Source organism: Kogia breviceps, chromosome 11 (genome assembly GCF_026419965.1).
Source record: "Kogia breviceps isolate mKogBre1 chromosome 11, mKogBre1 haplotype 1, whole genome shotgun sequence".
In the NCBI taxonomy this organism is placed as follows: domain Eukaryota; kingdom Metazoa; phylum Chordata; class Mammalia; order Artiodactyla; family Physeteridae; genus Kogia; species Kogia breviceps.
In genome coordinates this window covers 6,620,547-6,638,613 of record NC_081320.1, presented here as the reverse complement: position 1 = coordinate 6,638,613, position 18,067 = coordinate 6,620,547, and the positions used below count along the sequence as shown (strand labels likewise).

The 18,067-nt window shown below is 38.7% G+C and overlaps 1 protein-coding gene across 1 annotated transcript in view; it reads right to left on the bottom strand.

Annotated features, from left to right (window-relative positions):
- The window catches only part of LONRF2 (LON peptidase N-terminal domain and ring finger 2), a 35,736-nt gene that overhangs the window by 12,258 nt on the left and 5,411 nt on the right, over window positions 1–18,067 (bottom strand). The window contains 6 exon segments of the mRNA XM_059078607.2: window positions 496–614; window positions 867–966; window positions 1,971–2,172; window positions 2,684–2,841; window positions 4,959–5,085; window positions 11,639–11,757. Coding sequence (XP_058934590.2) covers window positions 496–614; window positions 867–966; window positions 1,971–2,172; window positions 2,684–2,841; window positions 4,959–5,085; window positions 11,639–11,757 — 825 coding nt within the window.

Here is an 18,067-nt window from a genome sequence, read left to right as displayed (position 1 = left end):
TCGAGGCCTGGTCCGGGAAGATCCCACGTGCCTTGGAGCAACTAAGCCCGTGCACCACAACTACTGAGCCAGCGCTCTAGAGCCCGTGCTCCGCAACAACATAAGCCACCGCAATGAGAAGCCCGCGCACCACAACGAAAAGTAGCCCCCGCTCGCCGCAACTAGAGAAAGCCTGCGCTCAGCAACAAAGACCCAACCCAGCCAAAAACAAATAAATAAGTAGATTAAAAAAAAAAAAAAAAAGAATGACTAATAAGGTTTTGGGCCTCAGATTTAAGATTATGAATTTAAAGTGAAGTTTCGTCTTCCCTATTTTGTGGGCTTACTCTAGCATTGCGATGCTACTTATACGGATGCACACAGAAGGCAAAGAGCTGACTTGACCTGGACTGGGAAAGGGCATTGACGGACTGAGGAATGAAAGCTGGATGTGAAGGGGAAGTCGGTGGAGACCGAATAAAAAAGTGCTAGGAATTGTCAGTTCCCAAGAAATACTTACTTCTGAGAGTCTTTCTTTGCACAAAGGACAACGTGCGGCGCGGTCCAGGCAGCGCTCAGGGCACTTCAGGCAAAACGTGTGTCCACAGGGAGCAGTGACAGGCTCGAAGAGCAACCTGGAGAAAACATCTGGCTTTTCAGCAAGAAACGTCCAGAACACATTTTCAAATAACCTTTTCATAAGAATTCTAGAAATCCCTTATGTCCATTTTCCATTTATAACTTCCTTAATCATATTTTTAGAAAATAAATCAATTGTTATTGAGATATACATAACTTCTCTGACAATAAAAAGCCTGTGACGTTTAGGATACAAAATTCAGAAAGGCTGAAGTCTTCACCGTTGCGTAGATTCTATGTCATCCTACCTCATGCAAAGGGCACGCTCAAAATCAGCCAACTGTATCAGGAGCTCTGCGCTTTCTCCTACGTTAGAGCTCACGTTCCTTTGGGGTGAGGAATCAGCCTCTGAAAAAGTTAAATGCTGTAATTAACACTTGCACATCTGCATAAGAGCATGCGACAACTGTATTTCCTATGGATAAAGTATGTTACACCAATGTAACAAACCATGCTGCATCCAGCAGCATGAGCGGTACAGCTGTCCCTCCGTATCCACGTGGGGACTGGCTCCAGGATCCCCACAGATACCAAGATCCCTGAGGCTGGAGTCCCTTACGTAAAATGGTGTAGTATTTGCGTATAACCTAAGCACATCTTCCCACGTACAGGCACTGCCCAGAGATATTGCAGGGTCAGTTCCGGTACGCTGCAATAAAGTGAATGTTGTAATAAACTGCATCACACAAATTTTTTTTTTTGGTTTCTCAGTGCATATAAAAGTTATGTCTATGCTATACCGTAGTCCATTAAGTGTGCAATAGCATTATGTCTAAAAAAAACAATGTACATGTGTTAACTGAAAATAATTTATTGCCAAATGTGCTAACCATCTTCTGACAGCACAGGTTTTGCCACAAACCTTCAATTTGTTTAAAAAAAAAAAATCTGCAAAGCACAATAAAATGAGGTGTGCCTGTACATTAAATCATCTCTAGGTTACTTATAATACTTATAATAATATATGTAAATGGTAGGTATTGATAAATCATTCCTACACAGGGCAAAAGCAAGTTTTGCTTTTTGGCTCTTTCTGGAATTTTTTTTTCTGAATATTTTTGATCCGTGGTTGGTTGAATCCGTGGATACTGAGGGCTGAGTGTATATACAGCCATAATTTATCTGTAAAGCATGAATAAAAGTGAAAGTTATACCTAAATTTTCTCTATTCTTGGCTATGAAGTCCTTGTAGGGGTAAATATTTAAACTGTCCTACAATCTTGAAGGTGATATGTTCATTTCATTATTAATTGTAAACTACCTGTATAAAATTTTTCTAAAGTATACTGAGTATCAGCCAACATCCTCTCACTCTAGGGTCACACACTCCATGACAAAATGGCCTTACTGACCTTTCCTGGGGATTTTTCCAGGGGTGCTCACATCGTGCACATCCTCCAAATCATTAGGAAACTGTCTCTTTAAACCAGCGCTCGGCGCCGCTGGAAGAAAACTTTCTAACACTTCCTTATCCTCTTCAGAGTGTAGGCCCAGTATAAAATATAACACCGAAGAATTGGTATTTCTAAACACATTCTGTTTCTCAGATGGATTCTGGTTAAGCAGGAAAAAAGAATCCTGAATATGAAAGAAATCATAGCATCAGAGGAAAAAAAAATGCAGTAGCCCTTCTTAGAAATCTCTGGAAAAAAAGCATATACGCTTCCCTCATAACTGGTTTCATCTATTAACTTCTAAGATGAACTTTATACTTTTCATGGTAAAATATAAGGATAATATCTTCCTGAAACAGATCAACTGAACACCAATCTTCATATATTCAAACCATCTCTCTGCTCTCTTTTCTCCAAGACAATATAATAGCAAGTGTCCTGATGGTTTTGGGTTGTTTGGAGATGTTCTAGAAGTTTCTTTCAATCTTCAGTGATTTTCATTACTTCCATCAAATTCCTTTAAAAGCGTCGATTCTCAGGTTGAGAAGCCAGAACTGGCCTTAAGAAGTACTTGTAGCTAACGTAATGCAACCGTCTGAGTGACGTGTAAAGGTTCAAAATTACATAAAGCTTAAATCAAGATAATATTGGCAAACACGCGCACTTCCCACCTTAGAACTCCCTGCACTGCCACCTCCCTCCACAGCAGGCTGCCTGTTGATGTGGTTCTGACACTGAGCCCTTAAACTGGAGTTCAACGTTCTACTTTGGATGGAAGATGTTCAATTCTGAGGCACGTTTTCTGAAGCAGGGAAAAACACCTCACACACTACCTGTAAAATTGCCAAGAAGAAAAAAATATATTTTAAGACACTTTTGAAAAGTACATCATACACTTGAAAGACTCAGAGGAAACTTTGAGGCCAAACAGGCCTAAAACATTGACAAGAATAATTACCCTATTCCAACTGCCAATGTTTTAAAATTCAAGTGTTTCTGAAACCACAGTCAACCCCTTAAGCATCTTAGCCCCCAGTTCCTGTCCACCTTACTCTTACCAATTACAAAATCTGAGCACTACAGTTTCTTTCAGTTTGGTCCTTACACACCTGCTACAGAAAGTCTCCCCTAAATGTCTCAGGGATAAGAGAGAAACGTGGGGTGTATCGGTTGCAGGGGGTCCCAGACTGAACCTAAGCTGTGGTGACCCACAGGACTAAGATAGTTCTAGAGGGCTGCTTAATTTACAGGAGAACCGGAGAGTCAACTAGTACGAACTTTAAAGGAAGGGAAGGTGAAGGGACACATGGTGGTGGTGAGAAGCGCCGGCCAGTCCCTCGACGGTCCTGCGGAACCTCACGGACTCAGCTGAATCCAAGGGCTTAAGAGACCTGTAGAGGATTCACTGAAACCTCAACAGAGAATCCGCCCACGGTGCTGCAGGTGACAGGTGAGTGCACCAGAACCCACGACCCCTGCGGCAGTGAGGACCAGCATCCCAGCAGGGACGTCAGTGTCCTCAGCACTGGCCCTGAGGGGTCCGCAGAGCCGCAGGAGGCTGCCAGGGAGGGTAACAACATCTCACGGGCATCAGGAGGCTGGCACTGTTTGGCGCCGTCTGTGACAGAAGATACGTAGCACCGGTAAAATGCTGGAGGGAAAACATCACGTCTGCGTGCAAAAGCACCAGACAGGCGAGAATGCACAAGACCTAAATCCTGGTCCTGGGACCTTCCTGAATCTGCTTAATCTCTCTGAGCTCGGGCTGAGCTTCTCAGGATGCTGTTGTGAGATCAGTTGGGGTAACACATGTTTTACGAATCTTGTGAAAGTTGCAGGTGAGACAAAGCAGGCAGGAGTCGGTAAAAATAGCCAGCTCAAGATTCAATATTATTTTGACAAGCTGAAACAGTGACCAGAACCAATGAGTGACAATTTAACAGGATTAACGAAGACCAGTCAACTACACAAGAAAAGGATAAAAAACATTGCTAGAAAGTTCTCATTAAAAAAAGAAAATCTGGCTATTCTGGCTAATTACAGTTCTAATAGAAGCCAACAGTGTGATGGTATCAGGCTAAAAATAAACTCCCAGTGAACTCAGGGAAGATAGAAGTTCACCACCTGCAGCCACTGGATGCAAGGGCTAAAGTTCGGGGTATACGGCAAGGCAGCCAGAGGAGGAAACCTGCCAACTCTGTTCTATGGGGAGAGGATGTCAGGTTCAAAGAACTAGTTAAGGCAAAGATGACTGCTCTTCTCTAATATCTAAGGCGGCTTAAATTAAGGAGGAAAAACTTTTCTCTGGCTCCAGAGACTAAAACTCAACTGTAGAGCGGAAATTACAGGGTAAGTGTACCGTACATGTTGAAAATAAACAGTGTTACAATACGGAAACGTTGATGTAAAAACAAGGACTCCCTGTCATCGGAAATGCTAAGACTGTGTACCTACCATACAGGCTTTTTTATAGGGCAGGTCCCTACATCAAGTGTGACTCGATGACCTCCAATAAGACTGGGTTAAAGATTTGCATAAAAGAGCAGGTGTGTCTGCTCCATGTTGGTGAAGCTTTGCTGAAAATTTCAAGTCAACCTATGTAGCTGAACTGATACCTTTTGCATATATCATGATGTCTCTTACAGGGCTTCTGCACAAACTACAGTCCTTGAATTACAAACTCTAGGATAAATCACTGTGCCTCCCCGGCTGCCTCACTAATACGTGTCATTATTTCAGCAGAATTGAGGTATGTGTACACAGTCTCATGAAACATGCTGCATTACCAAATGCATGAACTCATCATTATCACTGTGTGTTTTAAATCACACTGTCATGAACATTCAGAACTACATTTCTTGTTCATTTTACGTGTAGCAGCTACTCGGCATGGACACAAAGGCTGAAAATAAGACTTCAAGAAGAATGTCACTGAAAGGAAATCACACACCTTCTGCACTTCTTTCTTCACTGAGTTACATTCAGGATTGAAAGCAAGGCAGCAGAGAAACTCCTTCAACACTTCCTTACTTCTTCCCAGTCCGGAAAGAGCCAGAGCTTTCACGTGATGTCCCTGGATTCGTCCAAAGATAGACATTTGAAAAAACAGTGTGATGATATACTTGTGTACAAACAACCCTGAAATTTAAAAAAAAAATCACTGGAACTGTTTTATTTGCACATTAAGTAGAATGAACACAAGCCCGCCGAGGACGGCTCTAGCTCTACTGCCTTCGAAACTGGGCAAACCTGAATGTCCCACGGGTGCAACACACAATCAGAACACAGGAGTCCATACCTGGAATGTGAGCCCAAAGCAGTTCCAAGGGACATGCTAACAGAGGACTGTCTACCACCCTTCACTCACCCAGTAATCACAGGTTACTACCATGTTCCTGTCTCCAAGGAGCATACAGTCTTTTGGCAGCACACAGACAGGACAGACATAGGCAACACAAAGTGTAATATGCAAAGTCCCACAGCAGAAATGAACAAAATGCAATATGGGTCAATATTTTCCAACAGCATTTTGTTTTTGCTTTATGGATGCAATGCAGCAAACGAAGACCCAACGCAGCAACGAAGACCCAATGCAGCCAAAAATAAAAATAAATTACTTTTTAAAAAGAGAGGGCATACTTGTCTGGCTCCTGACCACAGAGAAAAGGCTTTTAACTTTTCACCACTGAACATGATTTGGGCTGTGAGCTTGTCCTATATAGCCTTTATTATGCTGAGGTTCATTCCTTCTATACTTAATTTGTTGAGAGTTTATATCATAAAAGGGGGCTGAATTTTGTCAGATGCCTTTTCTGCATCTATTAAGATGACCATATAATTTTTATCCTCCATTCTGTTAATGTGGGGCATCACACTGACTGATTTGCATATGTTGAACCATCCTTGCATCCTAAGGATAAATCCCACTTGATCACCTTGCAGTGATCCTTTAGTGCACTCTTTAATTTGGTTTGCTGGTATTTTGTTGAGAATTTGTGCATCGACGTTCATTAGAGATAACTGGCCTATACGTTTCTTCTCTTGCAGTGGCCTTGTCTAGCTTCAGTATCAGGGTAATGCTAACCTCATAAAACGACCTTGGAAGTGTTCCATCCTCCTCAATTTTTGGAAGAGTTTGGTAAGGACCGGCATTAATTCTTCCTTAAATGATTGATTAGAATTCATCTGTGAAGCCACCTGGTTCTGGGATTTTTCTGTCCTGGGAGATTTTTCATTACTGGTTCAATCCCCTTGATTGTTACTGGTCTGTCCAGATTTTCTAATTACTTCTTGATTCAAGACTTGGTAAGCTGTATGTTTCTAGGAATTTACCGATTTCTTCTAAATTACCTAATTTGTTGGTTTATATATGTTCAAAGTCGTCACTTTGAACCTTTGTATTTTTGTGGTATCAAATGTCTTCTCTTTTATTCATAATTTTATTTGAGTCATCTCTTTTTTCCCTAGTCTAGCTAAGGGTTTGTCAAGTTTAACTTTTCAAGAAACCAAATCTTAGTTTTGTTCATCTTTTATGTTGTCTTTCTGGTCTCAATTTCATTTATTCCTGCTCTAATCTTTATTACTTCCTTCTGCTTAGTCTGTTCTTTAGGTTCTTGAGATATAAGGTTGTTTTTTAAATTTTTTTAAAGCATTAGTATCTTTATTTATTTATTTATATTTATTTATTTTTGGCTGTGTTGGGTCTTCGTTGCTGCATACAGGCTTTCTCTAGTTGCAGTGAGCGGGGGCTACTCTTCATTGCGGTAGCTTCTCTTGTTGAGGAGAATGGGCTCTAGGCATGCGGGTTTCAGTAGTTGTGGCACGCAGGCTCAGTAGTTGTGGCTCTCAGGCTCTAGAGCGCAGACTCAGTAGTCGTGGCGCATGGGCTTAGTTGCTCTGTGGCATGTGGGATCTTCCTGGACAAGGGCTCGAACCCGTGTCCCCTGCATTGGCAGGTGGATTCTTAACCACTGCACCACCAAGGAAGTCCCTGAGGTTGTTTATTTTAGATCTTACTTTTTTCTTAATGTAAACATTTATTGCTAAAACTTCCTTGTTAGAACTGCTTTTGCCACATCCCATACATTTTGGTATGCAGCAAAAGCATACCAAAATGTATGCTTAAAATGAAGCTGAAATAAAGACATTTTTAGGAAACATCTTTGTTGCCAGCAGATGTGTACTACAAGAAATACTAAAGGAATTTTTCAAGTCTGAAGGAAAACAGTAAATTGTAACTCAAATATAAAACCACTTTGGTTCATCTCTGGATATTTTTTTATCTACCTTTTGATTTCTTCTTTGACTCAGTGGTTGTTCACAAACCTGTTGTTTAATTCCTATGTATCTGTAACTTTCCTAGCTTTCCTCCTATTATGTATTTCTAGTTTCATACCATTGTGTCTGGAAAAGATATTGGATAAAATTCCAATCATCTTAAAATTATTAAGACTTACTTTGTGACCTAGCATACGATCTATCATGGAGAATGTTGTGTGCCCTTGAGAACATATATTTTGCTGCTGTTTGATGGAATATTCTGTATATGTCTATTAGATTCATTTGATCCAGTAGTCCATTATTCCTTATTAAAGTTCAAGTCCATTATTTCCTTACTGATTTTCCATCTGCATGACCTGGCTTCAGTGGATCATCTAAACTCACTTTCACCTAAAGTTGTCTGTGAGGGCACCAACTGGGTAGGGGTGCATTGGCACCATCTCCATGCAGATCTGCCAGCTGAGTTCGACACTGGCAAAGACCATGGGGACACTCAGCAGCCGAGACTGCCAGCACCCCATGGGTATCTGCAATGGCAGTGGCAGCTATGGCTGCTGGGGTCCTCCTCTTCTTCTTTTCTATGTGTTGGGGGATGTTCTAGCTGAGGGGATCCCTCTGTGGTACCAGGCCTGAGGCACTTGCATTCGGAGCAGCAGCAGAGCAGGAGTCACAAGCTCAGTAGCAGGCAGAACTACCGTGGCCCCTGTGGCCTGGGACATAGGCTCACTTGCTGTGATGATGGAGTCAGTATCTGAGGTGCAAGTGTGTACATCACCCATGGAACCGGGGTCTGGGTCTCCCTGCAGTGATTTGTATTTAAGGGGGTCAAGAGGGGGGCAAGATGCAGCACCAGCAAAGCCCAGGGATAACAGGGCACAGAGGAGTCCCAAGTGAGGAGAAAGGGATGGAGAAAAGAGCAATAGCTGCACAGTCTGGTGTCAGAGTCAAAGTCCCAACTGAGGACCCAGGGGGCGGGGCACAGAGAAACAGCTTCATGGTCTTGTGATGACAGAGTAGCAGATGCATAGTCCCTAACTCACTTAGGCCCCAGGGGGAAGGGTACAGCACAGAGGCAGCTCTGATCCCCACAGGTGGTGAGGCCCTGTGGCACCCTAATCCTTGTGAGTGGGGCACAGCAGCAACTTGGGTTCCTGAAAGCAGGTCTCACCACAGTGAGAGCTCCAGCACTGGGAAGGAGACGCTGGGGAAGGACCCTGGGAAGCTCCACCATCTGGGTTCAGGATTGGCGAAGACTGTAAACGTCCTTGGAAGCAAAGGCTGCAGAGGTCCACGGTGGTGACAAGGATTGCTGAGGTCCTCCTGTTCTCCTTTCCCCATGGGGTGAAATCCCTCTGAGGGTATATTTCCACAGACTTCTAAGTCTGTATCTTTGCATTTAAAATGGATTCCTGTAGGCAGACACCATGCAGTTAGCTGGTTCTTGCTTTGGTCTATTCGTGGTGCACTTTATCACTTCCTTTATAGTGAGTTACAATTTACTGTTTTCCTTCAGACTTGAAAAATTCCTTTAGCATTTCTTGTAGCACACATCTGCTGGCAACAAAGACATGTTTCCTAAAAACGTCTTTATTTCAGCTTCATTTTAAAAATATATTTTTACTGGATATAGACTCCTTGGTTGAAAGGTTTCTTCTTTTGGCACTTTGAATATGCTATTCCAATGTTAACTGGCTTCCACAGTTTCTGATGATATGTCATTAATAATCTTATTATTTTCCTGTATGTCGTTTTTCTCACTTCATGTCATTTTTCTCTTGGTGCTTTCAAGAATCTCTTTTTATCTCTGGATTACTGAGCAGCAGTCATTATGATGTGTCAGGGAGTGTATTTATTTGAATTTATTTTGCTTTGGGGTCATTAAGCTTTTTAGATCTGAAATTAATATTTTCTATTAAATTTGGAAAGCTTTCAGCCCTTATTTCTTCCAAATTTTTTCTGCCATTTTCTATCTTCTCCTTCTGGGATTTCAATTACACATATATTGTACCATGTTTCTAAGATTCATTTTTCTTTAACCTTTTGTGTTTCTGTTCTTTGGATTGTGTAATTTCTATCACTCTATCCTCAATTTCACAGATTCTTTTGCCGTGTGTAATGTGCTATTGAGCTTATATAGCAATTTTTTATTTCAGCACTTGTATTTTTCAGCTCTAGTATTTGCATTTTTTATCAATATCCCCCTTGGGACTGTCTATTAATTCAGACACCATACTTTCCTTCAATTCTTTGGACATAATTTCATTTAATTCTCTAAACTTACTTATAATAGCTGCTTTGAAGTCTTTTTCTGCTAAATGCAACTTCCGGGCCCACAGGAAGACAGTTTTTATTGACTCTCTTTCATCCTGAGTAAAAGTCAACAATTCCTCTTTCTTTGCACGTCTAGTATTTTTGGTTAACGCTGGACATTTCACATAACATGTTGTATCAACTCTGCATTTTGTTGTATTCTTCTGAGGATTACTGGCTTTTGTTTTAGTAGGCAGTTAACTTTCCTGGATTCAGCTGCATCAACTTATTATTTGCTGGGTTGTATTTCTGAATATGGGCAAATCATTTGCTAGTACTGGCCCATCTCTATTTGCACCAAAAGCTTGGACTCAATATCAGCCATGGCTGTTTGCCTGAAAGGATGGTTTTGCCTGGGTAAAACACCCGCTGCACCAGCCCCAACTGAAACTTCCATCTCATCTTAACCACAGTTGGCCAACTTCATCCTCCCTTCAGTCCTCTGAATTCACCTTCTAATGGCACTTCCTTTAGTTGCAATAGTAATCTGGAAAAAAACTTTGTCCTTTACTATCTTAAAGTGATCATCAAGGTTGCCCTTCTGCTGGAGCTGTTCTTCACTAGACATATATCAAGGACTGAGATTCACAGATTTACAATAAACCCTGAAAATAAAACCAAAATCCCAAAGGCTAGAGATACATTTGCTGCCTCCCTGAAACGTAACTTTGTAGTAATTAAGTCTGTCTTTTGTCAGAGACACACTGCCAGGTTGCTGGCACAAAGATCAATACCGTGGAGAAGAATCTAGCTTCAAAGGGCAATGTAGGTCTACTGTCAATCAGAAATACTAGACTTGTAATTCACAGCCCTTAAGGCTCAATCACTACTGACAGAAATTTCCTCAGAAGAATAAAAGATCAAGGGATCAGAGAAAAAGTATGAGAAATACGAGTAGGAAATGTATTTAGTGAAGCAAACAAGCAACAAAATAGACTTACGGGCTTTTGGTCCAACAAACGCTGGCTTCCCATTCTTGGACTCAACCCCACACCCATCTTAATACTCAATCTAATATGAAAACGTTTTGTTTTAAAGGATGACTGGTTGGATGAATGGATGGATGGAAGGAAGAAAGGAAGAGCAAGCTACCTTCATCCTGTCGATTAACCTGGGTTAATGTTTCTTCAGTGTTTCTAAAGCAAAGATGATTAAAAAGCAATACGGAGAAAAAAATATTTTTATTAAAGAGAATGCTATAGGCATTCATCTCATCACAAGTTCTTTAAAACTTTAAAATCTCTTAAGGAGTTTAAAATTCAAAAATTCATGAAAAAAGTTACAACTTTTATTCTTTGGCTCCTTAATCTTCTTCAAGGACAACTTAAGCTACTGTTATTAGGTTAGCAAACCTTATTTCATGTCACTAGAGGAAGTAATATTAGACCTTTCCAACCAAGACACAGAGATTAAAATTTTTACAAAATAAATACATACAAAACATTCACCCTTTTACCAGCACCATTTATATGCACCATGCATATTAGGGCCCAACTGCTAATCACTATTATTATGATTACAATAATAATATAGTATCGTCCTACTTAAACTGTAATTTTAAACACTTCCTCTTTATTCACCAATTCATAAAATTCTGTTAGTTTGTTTATATATTTGTTCAATGCCTAAGGCATATTATTCAGCTAATCATCTACTAATAGTAATCGAAATTAGTGTCTCCTATCCAGATCCAGTTGGAAACTTGGTCTTTTAAACTGAGTTGGTTTATTATGAAGTGGATTGCTACATTTAGACTATCTACAATTTGAGGGGAATGTACTCTGTCCGTAGGTACTAATCACAATGATCTTACTTTATTCTTCAGAAAATCCCATACACAGGTAACTATGTTCAATATCCTGTGACAAACCATAATGGAAAAGAATATGAAAAAGAATGTATATACGTATAACTCAACCACTTCGCTGGATGGCAGAAATTACAACACTGTAAATCAACTCTACTTCAACAGAATTTTTAAAAATCCCATAAATTTACATTTATTACCTCCAAAGCCAACCTATACAAACAAATACCTTAGGCAGGAGAGGTTCATTCTGACAAACTGCACTGGCATCCTGCAGAGCCTGTTCATAGTTCTTCATGGATAAATACAACTCTGCTCGCAGCAGCAATAACGAATTATCACCAGGAGCTGAAAGGCATGAGGAATGGAAATAAATAAAACTGACTGCATTTTAAAAAAATGATCTTTAAGTCATTAAAAACATTAAATTAGAAAACAAACATAAAGGTAAAATAAATAACACCTCATCTAATCATATGTAGAGTTTAGTAGTTTGAAAAGTATATTTTACATAGCTTTTCTCAGGAAATCAGAAAGAGAATGAGTAAGATTTCAAAATGTACCAGGAAAAACAAACTGCTACACACACACTAGCTACAACATAATCTCTATTGAGTAGATGCTGAATCACCTAAATGTTATATAACTAGGTACTTAAAAAGAAAAGATTTAGAATAATTTTCTTGAAAGTACACAAGGAAATTCACGCTTAAAAACAGAAAAGTAAAACATAATTTGTTTTTCTATGCAACTGAGCGGGTGCAGAGTCGTACCCATAATATGTTCACGTAAATGGGAAAAGAAGGGAAAAAAAAAATCTTCCTTTTCCCTAGATTCTTAAAACGGAAGAGATCTTGAGAATTACAGTACTCATATGCTACTAAGGACCTAAGTACAGCTTACACAGAGGCTAACAGTGCTCACACTATGAACTGATGACAGTGTAGGAAGTTGTTGACTAGGCAGGGTACCATGGAAACGTGACAAAGCCAGAGCTCAAGAAAGGAGAACCATCATGGCCACGTTTTTAGGCCGCTAGACAGAGTTCTCTCTACCCATACTCACTGTACGGTCTTTGAAATAGGGCTGAAGTGTGCATTTTAGTTCATGAATAAAATTCTGGGCGCCTAAAATGTGTCCTCATCTTTCCACTTACGATGCATTTTTGGCCTGCTCCAAATCCTTGATCTTGACCTTTTTCTCAAAGTAACCACTTGGTACTTTCCAAAGGCTACCACATCTCCTCTTTGTATACAGAGTTAACTGGTCAAAGGTGCAGGCAAGGCATGGGGAGCAGGTATTAATTATGTTATTGCTACAAATGTATAATATAGAGAAGGTATGACAAGGAAAAAAGTGGGAAAAGGGAAAAGTAACAGCAGGAATGGAGGAGGCAAACAAAAAAAGCTGAATTTTTTAAAAAGACACTGACTGGCTAGAGCAGAGATTAACAACTTTTTCTGTAAAAGGCCAGACATTAAATATTTTAGGCTTTGCAGGAAAAGAGGTCAACTTGAGGATATTATGCAGGTATTTGTATAACAAGAGAGAAAACAAATTTTTACACCTTTTTTATTGACAAACTGCAAAGTATAATAATTTAGTTCTTTTTTTGTAGTATAGGTCAACTAATTAGAAAAATGGAATTCTCTTAGAGAAGACAACATTTTCCTCAATTCAGGTTCAAAGTTAGTGTTCCCTATCATCTAAATTGATTGAAAATGTTCACCTATTGATCTGTAATGAGATTTTACATATTCACCTTTGAAAAGGCACACAGGTACCACGGAATACTGATGTCAATCCACACGCATATCATTTTTAATTGAGCATTTCACAGCCTGGAAAGTGTTTACAGAATTCTGTTAGATTCTTCTCATGATATTTGTCCCTTTAATATGTCAATATACACTAAATATAATTGCAGACTAATCATTTTCAACTGAATATTAGATGAAAGCACTTCAATTGCATGGTTGAATGCATTTTGAAATACAGAAATCTTCTCTGAAAACTTTTGGAAATCTAAAACAAAACAAAAAACTGCCGCTGGAAGTACAGTTTGAACTTGGGAAACATACCTACGAAGGCATTAAAACAAGCAGGTATTAAATTTCATAGAATGCTCTTTCAGCATCTGTTACATGTAGTATATCTCCTGCCTGTTATTACAGGCAGGAAGATTTGTCTAATGTTGAATTATCCTTACATTCCTTGGATAAGCCTTCCTTCCTGACCTAAACTCTTATTACACTGCTGGATTCAAAATATTACTAAGAAGTTTAATTAAGGTTTAGGCATCTATGTACATATGTCAGACCAGCCTATAAATTTTTTTCCTGTGCTTTATCTGATTACAGTATCAAGATGATACTAACCCTACAAAATGAGATGGAAATCTTTCCCAATTTTTTTATGAGCTACCGATAAAATAAGATGGGAGTTAATCTTCTTTGCAACTTTGTTAGAACTTGCTTGACAGCAGTGCCTCTGTTCGGAAGAAAATCCCTGAGTTCAATTTCTTTTATGGTTTTTGGTCCATATCCATCTTTTACTTCTTCCTGGATCAATTCTGATAATTTTAGTTTCCTTAAAATTGTTCTTTACGTATTGATTTTAAGATCTGTTGTATTTATACCTGGAGTTATACTTGCTTCATTCCTGATGCTACTTGTGCTTTGCATTTGTCTTCATTGCACTTGCCAAACGTGTCTGTTTTACCAGTTTTATAATAAACCAGCTTCTCACTTGTTAACCAGCTCAATTTTTCCTGTTTCACTAATTTTTCTGTTTTTCCACTATTTTGTTGCTTATACTTTGTGTTAGCTCAACTGATGTTGAGTTTCCTGAGTGAAAAACACATTTCATTTGCATTTATTTTTAATCTTTTCCTAATGTGTTTAAGCCTCCACTCCTCAGATTCTAAAAGGCTGCTTCTATAGAAGTCCAAGGGCAGTAAAATTCACTTCCCATCTAGACGTTGAATGAATCAAACTATTTTCTTTGCTGGCTTCTAGCACTGGACAACCTATGTATGAAGCCAGCGCTTCATAATTTAACCTAGTAAAACATTTAAAATAGATCTCAACACATTTTCTAAGCATCAAGCCTTAATTAAGCTTAATAAAACTGAGAATTTATTAAGGAATCACTCAAAAATAAATGGAAGAAAAAAGGCAATTTAAAATGTTTTGTGTAGAGAAGGTAAATGGAAGAAAAATGTTTCCTCCAAAAAACTAACACAAAATTTCAGAGAGTTTACCAATTAACCCCTGTATGGGCAAAAGATTCAGAAGAGGACAGCCTGAGAACAGGCTTTGTGAGAAGAGAAGAGAGACTGTAGCTTTGTGTTTAGGGCCCATCAAAGGCTGTTCTCCTCCAACTGCCACCCAGGGCCACTGCGGTGCTGGGAGCTGGGGTTTCTGCTGGACAGTCTGTCCAAGGAGTGGGCAGTGGAGGGAAGTAGAGACCTATACAAGTGCTACTTTAAAAGGGTTGAATGAAGTGACACAAAGCAATGACAACTGGGTAGTGTTCCCAATGAACAGAAGGAATGAATAGCAATCTCCTCATAGGTTATTTGTTCAAACTAATGTAGGACTTACAAAGTCAAGTCCATAAATCTTGAGTGTACATCTTGAACTTTACATATGTTACACCCATGTAATCACCACCATGGTCATTTCCAGGATCTACGAAGGTTCCCTTGGGCACTTTCCCAGTTAGGACACATCTCCAAAGGTCACCACCAGTCTGACGTCTACCACTACAGATTACTTCAGCCTATTTTTGAACTTCTTATACATGGAATGGACCCTTGTATCTTTCACTCAGTATCATTCTGTGAGATTCATCCATATTGTTGTAGGTCTCAGTGGTCTTTTTAAAAAATAAACTTTTGTGTAATATTATTTTGTGCATTTTACACAAAATACTCTGAGTTGATTTACTTACTCTATTGGAGGGCTGTTTCTCAAATGTTTCTGGCACATATAAATAAAGCTGACACATTCCTGCATGTGTCTTCTGGTGGACATGACATTCATTTCTATTCGGTATATACTCAGAAGTGGAAACACTGTGTCAGAGGTTGTATATATGCTTAGCTTTAGTAGGTACTCCCAAACATATTTAACTTCTACCAAGTGACATTTCCACCAGCAACATAAGAGTTCCAATTCCTTCAAATACTTGCCCACACTATGTAAATGTTTAACCATATAAATGGTTAAACTTTCATTTTAACCATTCTGGCAGGTATGTAGTAAGATCTTATTTTAGTTTCAATTTGCATTTGATCACTAATTATGTTGGGCACCCTTTCATATGTTTCTTGCCCTTTTGAGAGCTACTTTTATAAAGCATCTGTTGAAGTCTTTGCCTATTATTTGGACATTGTTTTTGAACCATAGGCATTCTTTCAATATTCTGGATTTGCACTCTCAGTAAGACACATATTACATATACACACCACCTTTTCACTCTTTTAGGGGGTCTCTAAGGAACAAAAAGTTCTTCATTTTAATCAAATCAAGTTTATTTTTTCTTTTATCATCCTTTTAGTGTCTTAAGAAATAACTGCCTGTCCCAAGTTCATATTCTCCTATGATTTCTTTTAGAAATCTAATTGTAATTTCAATGTATGAGATAAGTGTCCAGGTTCATTTTTTTCCCATACGAATAAGTAACTGACTCAGACTATTTAAAAAAAATACTTTTTTCCCCAGTGAATTCCACTGGCATCTTTGTAGTAAATCAAGTGTCAGTTTCTGTGTGTCTATCCTTGGGCCAATACAACTCTTAATCACTGCAACATTTGTTAAGTCTTGATACTTTATAATCTCTCCAGCTCTGTTATTTTTCTACAGTATTGCCTTGGTCATTCATTAACTTCCACCAAAACCATTGGCTGAGACTTTGAAATTGCACTGTCTATAGCTCAATCTGTAGAGTACAGACATCTTATTGATACCGAGACTTGCAAGTCATGAAAATAAAATCTTTCCATTTATTTAAGTCCATTTTAATTTCTCCCAGAAATGTTTTGTATTTTCAGTGTAGAGGTTGTGAACATCCTTCAGATATTTCAGGACTTATTCCAAGAAACTTTCTGTTCAATAAATGGGTTGTTTTCAAATTCTGTTTTCTATTTGTTCTTTACTAAGTATTCATAATTATCATTGGTCTTTCTATATTGACCCAATATTCAACACTCTTGATAATTTACTTATAATTTATAATAGTCCAAATATTATTCTGGAGTCTCTATGTACTCCCACACATGATCTACAAATAATAACTGTTTTATTTTTCCAGTATTGATGCTCTTTTATTTTCTCATTACACTCACTAGAATCTTTACTACAATGTTGAGTGGCAGTGATGACAGTGAACTCTGTCACCTAGTGAATGGGGAAACATTCGATATTTAATTAGGATGGTTTCTATAGATATTAACATATTAAGAATGTTCCCTTTTATTCCTAGTTTCCTGATTTTAACATAGATATGATTTTTCTCCTTTATTCTGTATATGTGGTTGATTTACAATCAACAAAGTAACATTCTACTTGATCATGATGTATTGTTCTTTAAGTCTATCACTAGATTCAATTTGCTAATATTTTGCTTAGGATTTCTGTACCAATGCGCATAAGAAACACTGGACTGTATTTTTTCTTTCTTACAACTGATGTTTGCGTTCACCTTCTTTCCTCCTTTCTACTTCCTTGGGATTCGATTTGCTTTTCTTCCTCTAGTATCTTGAAATAGAAGCCTGGAGATCACTGATTTTCAATTTTCCTTTTTTATAGAGACATTTAAAGCAATAAATTTCCCTCTAAGCATTGTTGCAATGACATCCCATAGTTTTTCATACAGGCAAACATCAGCGAGATTGTGGGTTCAGTTCCAGAGCATCACAATAAAGCAAGTCACACTTTTTGGTTTCCAGAGCACATAAAAGTTTTGTTTACACTATATTATAGTCTATCAAGTGTGCAATAGCAGTATATCTAGAAAAACAATGTGTATACCTTAATTTTAAAATACTTTACTGTTAAAAAACATGCTAACCATCATCTGAGCCTTAAGCAAGTCATCATCTTTTTGCTGGTGGAGGGTCTTGCCTTGATGTTGATGGCTGCTGAAAGTTGAGGTGTCTGTGGCAATTTCTTAAAATAAAACAATGAAGTATGCTACAATGATTGATTCCTCCTTTCATAAACAATTTCTCAGTAGCATGCAGTGCTGTTTTGATAGCACTTTACCCACAGCAGAATGCCTTTCAAAACTGGCCATCAATCTTCTCAAACCCTGCTGCTGCTTCATAAACTAAGTTTACATAATAGTCTAAGTCCTTTGTTATCGTTTCAACCATCTTCACAGCATCTTCACCAGGAGTAGATTCCATATCAAGAAATCACCTTCTTTGCTCATCCTTAAGAAGCAACTCATCTACTAGTTTTATCCTGAGATGGCAGCAATTCAGTCACATCTTCTGGTTCCACTTCTAATTCTAGTTCTCTTGCTGTTTCCACCACATCTGCAGTTACTTCCTCCATGAAGTCTTGAACCCCTCAAAGTCATCCATGAGGGTTGGAGTCAACTTCTTCCAAACTCCTATGAATGTTGACATTTGTACCTCTTCTCATGAATC